This window comes from Hyperoodon ampullatus, assembly GCF_949752795.1.
Source record: "Hyperoodon ampullatus genome assembly, chromosome: 10".
Lineage (NCBI taxonomy): Eukaryota > Metazoa > Chordata > Mammalia > Artiodactyla > Ziphiidae > Hyperoodon > Hyperoodon ampullatus.
In genome coordinates, this window is record NC_136923.1 from 52,691,812 (window position 1) to 52,707,815 (window position 16,004).

The 16,004-nt window shown below is 44.5% G+C and overlaps 1 protein-coding gene across 1 annotated transcript in view; it reads left to right on the forward strand.

Annotated features, from left to right (window-relative positions):
* Positions 1-11,237: 11,237 nt before the first annotated feature.
* SUSD5 (sushi domain containing 5) overlaps positions 11,238-16,004 on the forward strand; it is a gene marked incomplete at both ends in the record, with an annotated part of 40,535 nt that continues 35,768 nt past the window's right edge. Inside the window, one exon of the mRNA XM_079713883.1 lies at positions 11,238-11,328. Within this exon, the coding sequence (XP_079570009.1) occupies positions 11,238-11,328 (91 nt within the window). The remainder of the gene's footprint in view (positions 11,329-16,004) is intronic.

Consider the following 16,004-nt stretch of genomic DNA (forward strand, 5'->3'; position numbering starts at 1 on the left):
GCTATTCCTACTTTTTAAAAATAAATTAAAGCAAGCTTGACCACCTTTTTTATGGATGACATAAAAAGTAAACAGGCACAAAGACAGCAGATGGCATGCCTAGCAACACAAGATGCAGATAATGCAAGTCTTCCCGGAGCAGGGATACCCTTCTGGCATTAATTCAATGTCTGGTGGGTCCCTCAGTGGCTATATGCCTATACAGTATCTGCCATGTGCTCTGGCTGCCCTCTCTTGATCACAACCCAGCATCATCCCTAGATTTCAGCTGTCAACCTCCTCCAACTTGAATTTTCCTTGGGACTGCTTTTCAACTTCTTGTTTCCCCATCACTTGTTTGTTGAATGAATGAGAGCTAAGCAATTTGCCCACGTTCACAGTACTACCAAGTGGCAGAACCCACTTGTTTTCCTGTTCACCACCCTGATACCCACTGTAGGGAATGGAGGAGAAAGACAAAATATAACTCTCCCCTTTTCCCCACTACCTATCTGGGTCCGAGTCAATTCTAGTTAAGTGCCTAGAAAATTGTCCTGTGTACATTCCTACTGTTATTTGTAGATGACTTAACCTAATTGCTGTTGATTTGCTAACTCTGCAGTGAGTGGTTTTAGCTTCCAGCACATAATATTAAAAAGAGAAAATATTTGCACACAGCTTGATATATATCTTCAGACAGCAAACTGAGGCTCCAAATGAATAAAAAATATATATTTAAAGTATATGAGCTGGCATGTTGAACAAAGGTGATACATGGATGGTGATCAAAGCACAAGTTTGTTTTTACCTTCCACTGTTCCTTTGAACATTGTTTCATGGGAATAATTATCCCTGTCCCCAAACTCCTAGTGGGTCCATGGATTTTCTTCCCACTTCAAGGTAATGGTCCCACTACCACTTAAATTTGCAAACACAGTTTTGTTTCAGAAATTGGCACTAGACACTTAGCAATCAAAATGCACAAATTTGCTTGGCATTAAGTCTTCTCCCTCCCACCTGTTTGAGCTCCCGTGTCCCTTGTGGATGCATTTCTATTTTGGGACCCTTTATAGCTCTTTTCACAGCCCTTGGGCAGCTTAAATAAACCTCTTTCCTCTTCCTGCTGGAGTCTCTTGCCCTTTCCAGAGAGCCTTGTGTGGCAGGACCAAGATAACCCCATCCAACCCTCTTTCCAGCAGGGCCTGCATTTGGTCCCATGCTCTGGCAAATTTGGAGTGTGAGGTAGAGACTCCAGCTTGGCCAACAGAAGGCATTCTAAACACAGAAAACAGCCATGCATGAGGAAAGGGGCCACTGGGGCCAAAGAGAATAATGGAAGTCTCCTTAGAAGCCATCTCTTCATTGCTGGGCTTTACTGAATGAGAAATGGAGGGCAAAGGAATGATTAGTCCAATAGGCTGATGACAGACTAAGAGAAGAAGCCAAGCATCTCAGGCCCTTCTATCACACTACTCCTCAAAGTAAATTTTTAAATGTCTGTGTCTTTGCTATACTTCAGTAAAAAGCAAAATCAACATATGGGCTAAGATGAGGGATATTTAACATGTCACATCATTGCGTTGGGTTTTTCTGCCTTCTCACCATGTCTCATGTACATGATGACCATTCTTCTGGAAATGAAGTTTTGGGTACATTGTCTGACAAGTACAGGTATACCAATGGGCACAACAGGACTGTCTACTATTAATACATGGGCTACCTGAGCAAGATCTAGGATGAATAGTCCCTGGAATAGCAGTCATCATGTTTAAGGGCTGAGAGTTCCACAGGGAATTCAGCAGAGATGGTCAGTTTGCCCTGCTTTCCCAAAGCAAAAGACAGAGTCCAGTGGTTACTCTGTGAGGTTTAAAGAAGTGAGGATCTTAAGGTTAGACATGATAGAAGACTGCAGTATACTTATCCCAAAAGCTGCAAGGTGTGGCAAAAAAAAAACAAAAACAAAAACAAAAAAAAGTAATTCCAATCTCAAAAACCCGGTATGTTAGGTAGCACTTTCATCTGTATTTTATAGGTAAAGAAACCAAGGCCCAGAGATGTAAAGTGATGTATTCATAGGGTTATTAGTTGCAAAAGTCAGACTTAAACTCAGACTCCTTTCCAGAGTTGTCCCTCTCTGTGCATTTGCATCTCAACAAGGACCAAAGACTTCAGTGAATGATGCAGAATTAAAATCAGGGATTACAGGAGATATCTGGGAGACTGGAGCCCTGGGGCCCTCCCAGGGTCCCTGAAAAGCAAGCACAGAAGGAAGCTGTGGAAAACGCCCACCTGGAAATCAGTCTTGTCCTGAGGGGTAGCACTGCAGCGCCACTCCTTGGCTGCCCTGAACTGCCTCCCTACCAAGTCCAAAGCCTGTCTTCCTTCAGAACCAGGTCTTCTGAATTGCTTTCTGAGGGCTCATTCCTACCCTTCAATAGATTAGGTGCAAACACTCTGAGTAAACAAAATAAAATTTCCCTACCATTGGCAGCCCACTGCTAACTGCTACACTCTGGATGGTTTTCTTATAGTTAATAATTCAATTGCCAAAAAGAGTGGGGTAGTTGGTAGAGACTTGGCTCCAGCTGCAAATCAAGTTCAGAACCCAGAGGAAGTTGAAAGAACTCCCAGAGCCCACAGTGGTTTTTCAGTGTAGGCTGTGTTTACTCAGGACCCAGCCCACAACCTCCATAGCCCTGAAGGCAGCCTACGTGTAAATGCTACATTATGCAGTGATTTTTCGGTTATGTGGCTTCGGACTGGAGGCAGATGATTTGTGAGACTGCTTTGGATCCATCAAGTTTGAAATCTACACTGGCTGGCATATATTGCTTTTGAGGCTCATTTATTCATCCTTCTGCTCATCGAAGCTTAATTAAATGCCCCCTATATGCTAGGCACTGTACTAGCTACCAAAGATAGAACATAAATGGACATGGTTGCCCTAAAAAGATGGTAAGAAGAGATCCATGCAATCCCTTGGCAAGTTCCTTATTTTACTGAGACCATCTCTATGGCCCTTGACATGCTCTCTACTTGGGGTCCTTGGATGAGTTAACCCCACAGGTCTGGTGTATAATGAACTCATCAAACAGAGGTTGGGAACCTACCATGAACCAGGCACTTCTCAAGGCACCAGAGATAAAAACACAGAAAATACATGGTCTTTGTCCTCAAGGACATTCAGACAAGTGGGAGAGACAGATCTGTAGAACAACTGTTCCATTAAAGAGCCATGATTACTGAGGCAACTCTTCAGGGTACATGGGGAGCACAAAGGAGAGAATCGTCAGTGGAGAGACTGGACTGGTCACAAAAAAGACTTCTCAGAGGGAGATGATGCTAGTATTGAGTCAGGAAAGATGAGTAAGCATTCAAGTATGTGGGCTGAGGGAAACAGAGTGCCCACAATACCATGGAAAGTATGCACTCATTCATTTATCAGACATTCATTGAGGACTTATTATGTGCCAGGCACTGGGATAGGGGCTGTGGTAGACACTGGGATACAGAGATGGTGAGACACTGCCCCTGCCCTCTGGAAACTTATTCTCCAGAGAAAGGAAAGAACCCATAAATATAATCACAACACAGTGACCTACACTGTATAGTCACAAGGTGTTCGAGAGGTTACTTATAGTTTCTTTCTCATACCCGGACATATAATGTAGCAAAAGCACTCAAACTACCTACTAAGTGCTCACTTTTCTCCCTGACCTGCTGACTGGTGGCCTCATGGATCTTACTGAAAAACTGCCTAGTAAACTGAGTGGCTGGCAGGGCTTTGAATACTTTTCCCACCAAGACCAGAGACCATAAGGAGTGAGCTGTCCCTAGCTCCTTGTGTCTGAGCACACTTGATTTATGTCACTGATCATTCTGCATACTGTCCTTGAAAGGGAGAAGTTGGTTACTTGGCATCAGAAAATGATCAGGGAAAATGAGATGGGTCACTGCTTATCGTTCATGTTTAATCATGTTTTCAAGTGAGAATTGCACATGCATCTCACCCGCTACTAAATGAAAACATACAGAAGCTAGGAGTGCAAAATTGAGGACCACCATTCTGGCTTATGTTAATTCTAGTGTTAAAAACACTTCTTTAGGGCTTCCCTGGTGGCGCAGTGGTTGAGAGTCCGCCTGCCGATGCAGGGGACACGGGTTCGTGCCCCGGTCCGGGAAGATCCCACATGCCACAGAGCGGCTGGGCCCGTGAGCCATGGCCGTTGAGCCTGCACGCCCGGAGTCTGTGCTCCGCAACGGGAGAGGCCACAACAGTGAGAGGCCCACATACCACAAAAAAAAAAAAAAAAAACACTTCTTTAGAAAATGAAAAATCTGAGTCAGGTATGAAATTGGATGGGACCCTGGGACAACAGGTGTAAACAGGAAGTGTAAACCAGGATTTTTGGTCATTCAGTGTTTCTTTCCTGTTTGCCAGAGCAAAAGCTGGAAAATATTATGGAATTATTGGAAAATATTAGTAGCTTACTTTCAAATTAATCAGGTGGTGATGCCAGTTGCAACTGCTCTTCCAGGTATATTGTCATTACTAGAATACATAAATACAGGCTTTGGTACCTGTTATGTTATTAACCCAGTAAATGGTTCATTTTTAATTCCTTCAGCCATCAAGAAGAGTAGCACATTTTCACTGTTTTATGTCAGGACTTTGTCTAGAGAGAAACTGATAGCCACGTACTACCACCATGGATAAGAAGATACAACGGTTGTACAGCAAAGGAAACCATAAACAAAACAAAAAGACAACCTACCGCCTGGGAGAAAATATTTGCGAATGATGCAACAAGGACTTAATTTCCAAAATAAACAAACAGCTCATCAACTCAACAACAAAAAACCCAATCGAAAAATGGGCAGAAGATTTAAATAGACATTTCTCCAAAAAAGATATACAGATGGTCAACAGGCACATGAAAAGATGCTCAACATCACTAATCATTAGAGAAATGAGGTACCACCTCGCACCAGTCAGAATAGCCATCATTAAAAAAGTCTACAAATGACAAATGTTAGAGAGGGTGTGGAGAAAAGGGAACCCTCCTACACTGTTGGTGGGAACGTAAGTTGGTACAGCCACTATGGAGAACAGTATGGAGGTTCCTCATAAAACCAAAAATAGAGTTGCCATATGATCCAGCAATCCCATTCCTGGGCATACACCAGGAGAAAACTATAATTCAAAAAAGATACATGCATCCCTATGTTCACAGCAGCACTATACACAATAGCCAAGACATGGAAACAACCTAAATGTCCAATGACAGATGAATGGATAAAGAAGATATGGTATGGACTTCCCTGGTGGTCCAGTGTTTAAGACTCTGTGCTTCCACTGCAGGGGGCAAGAGCTCGATCCCTGATGGGGGAAGTTTCACATGCTGTGCAGTGCGGCCCCCAAAAAAAGGAACATGTATATATATACAATGGAATACTACTCAGCCATAAAAAAGAATGAAATAATGCCATTTGCAGCAACATGGATGGCCTAGAGATTATCATACTAAGTGAAGTAAGTCAGAAAGAGAAAGACAAATATATGATATCACTTACAGGTGGAATCTAAAATATGACACTAATGAACTTATCTATGAAACAGACTCACAGACATAGAGAAAAGACTTGTGGCTCCTGGGGTGGGGGGTTGGGGGAGGGATGGAGTGGGAGGCTGGGATTAGCAGATGGAAACTATTATATATAGAATGGATAAACAACAAGGTCCTACTGTATAGCACCAGGAACTATATTCAATATCCTGTGATAAACCATAATGGAAAAGAATATGAAAAAGAATGTATATATATATGTATAACTGAATCCCTTTGCTATACACCAGAAACTAACACAACATTGTAAATCAACTATACTTCAATAAAATAAATTTTGCAGAAAGAAGATAAAATGGTTTAGGGACCATTTACTATGTGGAAACTCATAAGGCTTACAGTTTTGAAAGCAGTCCATAGCAATAGGGAACTCTGCAGTATCCAGGCTGCAGAGCAAACTGTGTTGCCACTTTAGCCTCATGCCATAAAAGACACAATACTTTTTTTTTTTTTTTTTTTTGCGGTACACGGGCCTCTCACTGTTGTGGCCTCTCCCGTTGCGGAGCACAGGCTCCGGACAGCGCAGGCTCAGCGGCCATGGCTCACAGGCCCAGCCGCTCCGCGGCATGTGGGATCTTCCCAGACCGGGGCATGAACCCACGTCCCCTGCATCGGCAGGTGGACTCCCAACCACTGCGCCACCCGGGAAGCCCGACACAATATTTTTAATGTAGGTAGGGATGCCTTATGAAGCATGGACAAACTACATAGTAGAATGGTGATGTAGATCCCTAGAGTTTTAGAGTATAATCATCTATTCTCCATTTGATAAGCAGTTCCTACCTCGCAATTGGGCCCTGGTAGAGACTGACTGCTTGACCATGTGAGTATGAGACCTTACCTGAATGGGGCATTTTGAACTACGGAGTGGAATTCCACTGTCAAATGGAAATGGAGTATACAAGAGCAGTCCTGGAAGGAACAAGTAAATTACATGAGCAGGTGGCTCAGATTCCAGGGCACTTGCTTCTACTGCTTTGCTACCTGTACCTCAACCCACATCTATGGACTCATGGGGAGTTTTACTTAACACAGGAGGGAAAAACTTGGGCCTGCTCTGTACTTGAGTGTCCATGGCGTGGCATTAGCCATCTCCACTCTGGTATAGAACTAAAACACTGTCGTGACATAAAAGGAGAAACACTGTATGATTCCACTTATATGAGGTACCTAGAATAGTCAAATTCACAGAGACAGAAGGTTGAACAGCAGTTACCAGGAGCTGGAGGGAGGGAACGGAGGAATGGGAGTTAGTGTTTAATGGGTGCAAAGTTTCCATTGGGGATGATGAAAAAGTTCTGGAGACGGACAGGAGTGAAGGTTGCACAACAATGTGAATGTACTTAATGCCACAGAACCATACACTTACACATGGTTAAAGTGGTAAGTTTTATGTTATGTATATTTTACCACAATGAAAAAACCAGGAGCAAAAGAAAATCTTCCCAACGTGTGGAACTTTGGTTTACATGAAAGGAGAGATGGCCTTATTCATGGATCTGTACTAATTTATGGATAATGCCTAAAATAGCTGGTCAGAGACAACTAGTTCAACACTGAAAAACTGATAATAAGATGTCAGTATGGGGGGACTTCCCTGGCGGTCCAGTGGTTAAGACTCCGCACTTCCACTGCAGGGGGCGCGGGTTCGATCCTTGGTCAGGGAACTAAGATCCCACATGCCGCCCCACAGCCAAAAAAAAAAAAGTCACTCTGGACATCTTGGAATGAGCAGCCTGGCAATGTGTATGTAGCCTATGCCACACCCCCACAAGAGGAATTCAATGAAGAAGTTACCCCTAATAATCAGGTAGCACCTTAGAGGACTGGACCCATTCTCTGGCTGTCAGGTACCTCTGTCTCCAGCCACATCTGCGCTTGTGTAATGGAACCATGTACATAGGGGTCATGGTGGCAGAGATGGAGGCCATGCAGGAATGCAATAACACAAACTTCTCTTCTTCCTCAGAGTTGATCTGGTTACCACCACTGCTGAGCATCCAATGTGCCAACAGCAGAGGCAACCATGAGTCCCCACAAGACACCATTCCCTAGCTGGCCCTTCCTGTTACGTGGGGGGAAGTTGTTTATATGGGATCCCTTTTTTTTTCACAGGGGTCACAATTATTTGTCCTCATTGGAACAGATCCTTATTCTAGATATGATTTTGCCTTCTTTGCCTGCCTTGCTTCTACCAGCATGATATTGTGGACTCACAGAATGCCTCATCTATTGCCATGGAATCGCACATTACATCATCTATAACCAAGAAACTGATTTTTCAGCAAAGGCAGTATGGCAATGGCATCATGCCCATGAGTTTTACTCTATGCCCCATCACCCAGAAGCAGATGGCTTGATAGAAAGGTGAGGTCACAGGGTACTAGCTGAGCCAATACCCTGAGAGGTTAGGGCACTCGCCCAGGATACAGTATATGCCTTAAGCCAGCAGCCAATATATGGTGTCATTTCTCTTACAGACAGAATACACCGTCTAAGAACCAACAAGTGGAAGTGGGAATGACCTTCCTTCTATTACATATAATAACCCACCTACCAAAGTTTTGCATGCCATCCCTACAACCTTTAGATTGGTGAATTGGAAGGTTTGGGTGGGCAAGGGAGACATACTTCCACCAGTAAACACACACGCATCTGTCAGTAAATTGGAAGCTAATATTGCTCTCCAACAGAAGAGAAGGTCACTCCACTGGCTGGTGATTGATCCTGATTACCAAGGGCAAAGTGGGTTGCTTCTACAAAATGCGGGTATGGATGACTATGTCTAGATCCCAGGAATCTGTCCAATAGCAACAGTCAATGAGAAACCACGGCAAACTAATAAAGATAGGTCCTCAGAAGGAATGAAGGTTTGGATCCCTCCCACCCATTAAAAAAAGTCATGTCGGCCAAGATGCTCTGAGGGTGGAAGGGAAATACTGCAATGATTATCAAATAATACCTCTTGGCCAGTTACAGGAGCAAGGATTGTGGTATCTACATTTTATGATAAGGGTTTACTTTTCGCCATTTCTCTTTATGTGAAACAGCACTTATGTGAAAATAACCAGTGATGGTGGTTAATATTACTGTTTTAGCTCCAAGTGAGACTTTGAATTGACATGCTCCCAGATCATACAGAAACTGATAGAACTTTGTGCTTCCCCTGTTTTGTTCCAAATTATGTTCATCCAAATGAAAGAAGAGAATAAATGGACTGTTGTTTTCCAACTGCCTCTCCAGATCCACTCTCTACCCTCCCCTGCCTGACTGTGCGCCCTGGAAGAATGACCTCTGAGGACTGTGGCACCTGTGCTCCTTTGCCGTCCATCTGTCAAATGGTTCAGCCACCAGGAGGCATCAGGAGGAACCTAAAGGGTAGAAGGAGAGAGAGGCTGGGGTATTTCTTCCTCACTCCCTCCCTACCAGACCATGGGCAGCAACTGTGTTCCTCTACCTGTGGTTAACCTCTCCTTTCAGGCAGCCCCTTTCATGACCATGCTCCTGATGGATTTTGATAACACCTCCAACTCCCCTCATACCTTCAGGCCTCACGGTGGTAACCCTTCCTGCTGCTGACAGTCCCAAGGGCTTTGCCATCCCTTATTGGTTCTCTCATCCCTGCCCATATTTCTGTCTGTGGTTCTTTCATTAAACTCTTTTCTGTTAAACTTATTTACTCTTCAGGGCAAGAACTGAACTCATTATTCTTGAAATATTTGTTATTAAGGTATAAATAGCATTCAACAAAATGCACAGATTTTTTTTTTTTTTTTTTTTTTTTTTTTTTTTGCGGTATGTGGGCCTCTCACTGTTGTGGCCTCTCCCGTTGCGGAGCACAGGCTCCAGACGTGCAGGCTCAGCGGCCATGGCTCATGGGCCCAGCCGCTCTGCAGCATGTGGGATCTTCCCGGACCGGGGCACAAATCCGTGTCCCCTGCATCGGCAGGCGGACTCTCAACCACTGAGCCACCAGGGAAGCTCAAAATGCACAGATTTTAAGTGTATAGTTTAGTGAGGTTTGAGAAGTGTGTACACTCAGGTGACCGCCATCCTCATCAAGATACAGAATGTTCCCATTACATCAGAAGTGTGTTCCCACCTCCTCAAAGGCAACCATGGTATTGTTTTCACCACAGATTAGTTCTGCCCCTTTGTGAACTTCATATAAAAATGAAATCATACAGGGACTTCCCTGGCACTTCCACTGCAGGGGGAGTGGGTTCCATCCCTGGTCAAGGAAGTTCCGCATGCCACGCGGTGTGGCAAAAAAAAAAAAGAGAGAGAGAGAGAGAAAGGAAATCATACAGTATGAACTCTTTTACTAAAGCTTCTTTCACTCATCATATTTTTGAGATTCATCCACATTATTAAGTGCATCAGTATTTCCTTCCTCTTATTGATGAAGAGTATTCTATTGCATAAACATGACACCGTTTGTTTTTCTGTTCGTTGGTTGATGACATTTGGGTTGCTTCCAGTTTTTAATTATTGTGAATAAAGCTGCTATGAAATTTGGGTTTAAATCTTTTTGTGCACATATGTTTTCATTTCTTTTGGATATACACCCAGGAGTGGAATTCTGTGTCTTCAAGGAGGTGTATTTTAACTTTATATGAAACAGCCAAACAGTTCTCTAAAGCAGTTGTACCAAATAAACCTTTAGAGCATGCTATCTCCCCCAATTAGGACAGGGCAGGACAGGTCTGAATAAAGACAAACTTTAAAATTTCATTAGGATTCGGTAGTAATATCCAATTGACTATTCTAAAAGCGATAGTAGGCACAGCTCCTGAAGGAATCAATGCGTAGTTCCTGCAGGTGCCTTCTGCCCCCTCCCCTCCATTCTCAGCAATAATCAGGCTTTCAAAGGTTCCCTCCAGCCCAGACATGTGAATTCTCACTCCTCAGGTTACCAGCTAGCTGTTGCAAGATGAACAGTTAAGTAAATTAATTTACACTCACATGTGAATGATTGTCAGGCCTTTTAGGGAAGGGGAGTGTCGCTATTCCGTGCGTTTCACTCCTCAGAGTGAGGTTGGCAAGTTAGAGCTTTCTTTTTCGTAAAAATATTCTTCCTCTACAGGAGGACGCCAGCTGCAAAGTCAAGAGGCAGAGTACAGAGTTAGGCATCAGTTTTTTCACGGTCCTCCCGGGGCGGGGGTGTGTGGGGTGGGTTGGCCTCTCAGACTGCGTCACCCTTTTGCAGAGGGTCCCCAGGCAGGCGGGGGTTCCCTGCAGAGGGCTCTCCGCTCTCCCCGCCTCCACGCGCCCTTCCCCTCTGCCCCGGAGGCGCCCAGGGAGCTCGCCGTTCGTTCGGCGCAGCCTCTTTTGGCACCAAGGCCCCCAGGTGCCCAGCACGAAGGCGGAGCCCGGCTACAGCCGCCTCCCCGGCGCCGAGTACTGGACCCCCTGGGAGTTCGGGGCCCCAGCGCTGCGGATCTGGCATCCCCAGCCTCCCTGGTTCCCCGCGCTCCTCCCTGTCTGCGCGCCGGGCGCGAAGCCTGCGACGCGCGAACAGAGCACAGCATGCGGAGCCGAGTGGCGCGCGCGGCGCAGTGGCGCGGGCACCCCCAATTGCCGCGCAGCCAGAGCCCGCGCTCCAGCCATCCGCCCATGGACGCCCGGACCATGGCTGCCAAGGGACCCGACTCCCGCACCCGGCTCTGGGCGGCGGCGCTGCTCCTGCTCGGCCTGCCAGGGCTCTCCGTGCGGGCGGAGGGTGAGTGTCTGGGGAGTGCCCGCGAGGCGGCGGGCCCAGGGTGGCGCGTGGGTTCTCGGTGGGGAAAGTGAAGCTCGCCGGGGGTGCCCCCTCGGACGAGCCCGGAACACAACCAGCCTGGGAGGAAACAAGGAGCGCAGCTGTCCTGCGACCCCGTCTCCCTCTTGCAGTTCACCGAGTCCCCGCACGCCCAAACGCCCCCACAGGGCCCCTGAACCACTCCTTAATACACAAGAGAAAGCCTGTGCTTTGGTCCTGCAGGCCCGCCTCTAGCTTTCCAAGATCTCCTTGAAAGGTCTTTAAAATGAAATCACGTCTAGAGTGCCCTGGAACCTCCTCTGCCGAGACATAATTTCCCACGTCTATTAACTGTGCTCCGAATGGCAAGGCCAGTGATTACAAGACTCCCTTGGCGTTTTGGCTTGGTCCTGGAAGATCTGAAAGATGAGTGGAAATCAGCTAGGCAAAAGAGAGAGGAAAGGGTCTTGGGGAGAGGAAATAGCACGTGCAAAGGTCCTGTGAGTCGCGGGGGAAATGGGATAAATGGTAGAGTGGCTGGAGCGGAAAGTTCAAGGTGAGGCTCTCCTTCAACAAGAAGCTAGACAGGGCTTCCCTGGTGGCGCAGTGGTTAAGAATCCGCCTGCCGATGCAGGGGACACGGGTTCGAGCCCCGGTCCGGGAAGATTCCCACATGCCGCGGAGCAACGAAGCCTGTGTGCCACAGCTACTGAGCCTGCGTTCTAGATCCCGCAGGCTACAACTACTAAGCCTACACGGCACAACTACTGAAGCCCGCATGCCTAGAGCCCAGTGCTCTGTGACAAAGAGAATCCACCGCAATGAGAAGCCCGCGCACCACAACAAAGAGTAGCCCAGTAGCCCCCACTCTCAGCAACTAGAGAGAGCCCATGCACAGCAACAAAGACCCAACACAGCCAAATATAAATAAATGAAATAAATATATTTAAAATATAATTAAAAACATTTTTTAAAAGCTAGAGGAAATAGGTAAGGACCAGATTTTTGTGGGTTCTGAGAATTGACCCATCTTTTTGTTTTTTCAACCTGAATTCAGATTTCAATACTTCCCTAAACTTAGCAGGATCACAGCCTTATATCAGTTCAGTTTCAAAAAGCTAATTCAGCTGTGTTTTGATTTTGGAACAAAACCCCGTTGACTTGGTGCAGAAGGATCTAAAAGAAAAGAAGCTAGCATGTTCTCACATCCATGAGGGGTTACTAGTAAATCCAAGCTTGGGACAGATTAGATTGATGAAGGAGAAAAACCCTCAGCTGATTTAGGATGCTTTGTATATTTTAAAATGTCATCGCTATTTAGCAAACAATATTGGGTGCAGAGAGAAAATTTGACAAAAAGAAGCATGGTGGTTAGGGAAAGGAGAAAGCAAGGGGAAAACCTCCAGATAGTATCTTAGAATTTTGGGTTCTCTTTGTCCTAAGTGCCAGCTTGTAGAACTCTTTGCTCCTAATTAAGGATGACTGTCTTTTTTCTCCATATGCTCAGAGAGAGTGTTAGAGGGGAAAACACTGTTAACTTTAAAGGCTCCTAGTGATCACTGTTAATTTTTAATTGAGATAAAATTCATGTAAAAGTTACCATTTTAAAATGCACGATCCAAGTGTTTTTAGTACAGTCATCAACCATCACCACTCTCTCATTTCTGAAAATTTTCATCACCCAAAAAGAAATCCCATACCTAGTAGCAGCCAATCCACTGTTAATTCTTTTTTTTTTAATTTTTATTCACTTATTTATTTTTTGGCTGCATTGGGTCTTCGTTGCTGCACGAGGGCTTCCTTTAGTTGAGGCTAGTGGGGGCTACTTCGTCGTTGAGGTGCACAGGCTTCTCATTGCAGTGGCTTCTCTTGTCGAGGAGCACTGGGCTCTAGGCGCACGGGCTTCAGCAGTTGTGGCACTCAGGCTCAGTAGTTGTGGCTCGTTGTGGCTCGCAGGCTCTAGAGCGCGGGCTCAGTAGTTGTGGCTCACGGGCTTAGTTGCTCCACGGCATGTGGGATCTTCCCGGACCAGGGCTCGAACCCGTTTCCCCTACATTGGCAGGCAGATTCTTAACCACTGCACCACCAGGGAAGTCCCTGTTAATTCTTTACTGTAGTACTTTTTGGCCTGACATTGAGTCATGAAAATTAAGCTGATTTTAAAGAATGCAAGTAGAATAAATTGGAGCTAGTATTAACCTTTGATCAATGTATACTATTGTACCAATTTTAATTCCTTTTAAAGAAATATCTCTGCAACCCATGAGGCTTTAGAGTTTCACCCCATTATAACTGCTTAAGTGGAATGCCAGATGGATATGGATCAATATTTTGTGCCTATCTGGCTTGATGTGGGTCATAGAAAATTTAAGACAGAAATATCATTGGATAAGGAGAAAGTAACGACAGCACCAGGCATATTTTCTTGTTAACACTTGCCAGAAATGACTCCGTTTCTCCCTTCTCCTTTCCTTCCTTCTTCCGCAATGGAGAACTATAGGTAAATTTGCTTTCAAGAAACTCCATTTGCTAAGCTCCAACTTTTATAATAGAGCCATTGAAGAATTAGAATCTATTTATAAAAGGATTCTTTTCCTTACTAAATATATGCTTAACTACCACTTTTCACATTTAGGTATTTATGTTCTACAGTGATGGAAGGAGGAAGAAGAAATGTGCAGCTAAACTGATGTGTTAAGACATTTGAAGAGAGAATTTGGAGTTATTAAAAATTCCATAGACTTATTCAAAAATAAGTCAAACTCAAATGAAAAACATTTAGTGTTACATTGGACTAATTAGATGTGTATCTTATACATAAAAGAGACCTGCTACTGTAATTTTAAAACACTTTTGAAACAGAAAAATCTTCGCATTAACTGAATGCAAATTAACTGTGTTTGGGTAAAGACTGCAGGAAAAGATTCATTAATTCAACAGATAATTTGAGTGTCTACCATATGCTAGGTTCTGTCCTTGCTGTTGAGGATAGAACGGTGAGGAGAAAGAGGTCCTTGCTATCAGGGAGCTTAAAATCCAATGAGGGAGAGAGTCATTAAGCAAATAATTATACGAATGAAATATGAACTTGTGATTTTGATAAGTGATAAGATTAAAGGACGGAGGTATTATGAGGGCATATATTAAGAGATTTTTGACTTGGCGTAGGAGGATCTGAAAGATAAGTAAGAATTAACTAGGCAAAGGGGGGAAGAAAGAGGATCTGGATAGAGAATAGCATGTACAGAGAAACTATGAGTGGCAGAGAAAGTGGGACATGTGTTAAGAAACAGAGTGACTGGGGCTTCCCTGGTGGCGCAGTGGTTGAGAGTCTGCCTGCCGATGCAGGGGACACGGGTTCGTGCCCCAGGCCGGGAAGATCCCACATGCCGCGGAGCAGCTGGGTCCGTGAGCCATGGCCGTTGAGCCTGCACGTCCGGAGCCTGTGCTCCGCAACGGGAGAGGCCACAACAGTGAGAGGCCCGCATACCGCAAAAAAAAAAAAAAAAAAAAAAAGAAACAGAGTGACTGGAGCCCAGAGTCCAAGGTAGAAGTAGTTTGAGATGATGCTGGGGAAACTGATATGGGGCCAAGTTTTGTTTTAATCCAAAAAAGAGAGACTGATCAGGTTTGCACTTTGAGAAGCTCACCCTGAGAGTAGGAAGAATGGATGGCACCAGGGCAAGATTGGACGTGGAGAGACCATGTAGGGTGCTATTTCACTTGTGCAGGTGAGAGAGGGTGGGGGTGGAGAGGAGGATGGGGTGAATGGAAAGGGTCTGGACTGAAGAGAAAAATGTGAGTCATCCATGTCAAGATGGCCTTTGAAACCATGTGTGTAAATGGAATCCTAGGGAAAAGTTTTACAATCAGAAGAGATGACCTACTTAATTTCTGCACAGATTTTTGTCACTTAAGTAAAAATGTTTTACTGCAACCTTGCTGAACTGTTCTAGTAGTTTTTTTAGTGGATTTCTTAGGATTTTCTATATGCAAGATCACGTCATTTGCAAATATAGTTTTACTTCTTTCCAACCTGGATGGCTTTTATTTCATCTTCTTGCCTAATTGCCTTGGAGAGAACTGCCAGTACAATGTTGAATAGAAGTGGCAAGAGCAGACATCCTTGATCTTAGAGGAAGGTATTCAGTCTTTCACCACCAAGTGTGATGTAAGCTATGGGATTTTTGTAGATGCTCTTTATCAGGTTGAAGATATTCCCCTCCCTTCTTAGTTTGTTGAATGTTTTTTTATCATGAAAGGGTACTGAATTTTGTCAAGTGCCTTTCTGCATCTATTGAGATGGTCATGTAGTTTTTGTCCTTTATTCTATTGATAAGTTGTATTATATTAATTGATTTGGGGATATAAACCAACCTTGTATTCCTGGGATAGATCCCACTTGGTCATGGTATATAATTTTTTTTTTATGCTGCTGGATTTAGTTTGCTAGTATTTTTGTTGAGGACTTTTGTGTCTATATTTATAAGAGATAATGGCCTGTAGTTTTCTTTTCTTGCAGTGTCTTTTGTCTGGTTTTGGCATTAGGGCAATGGTGGCCTCATAGAAAAAGCCGGGAAGTGTTGTTCCCTCCTGTTCTATTTTTTAGATGAGTTTATAGAGAATTGATATCAAGTTCTTTTTAGCTATTTGGTAGA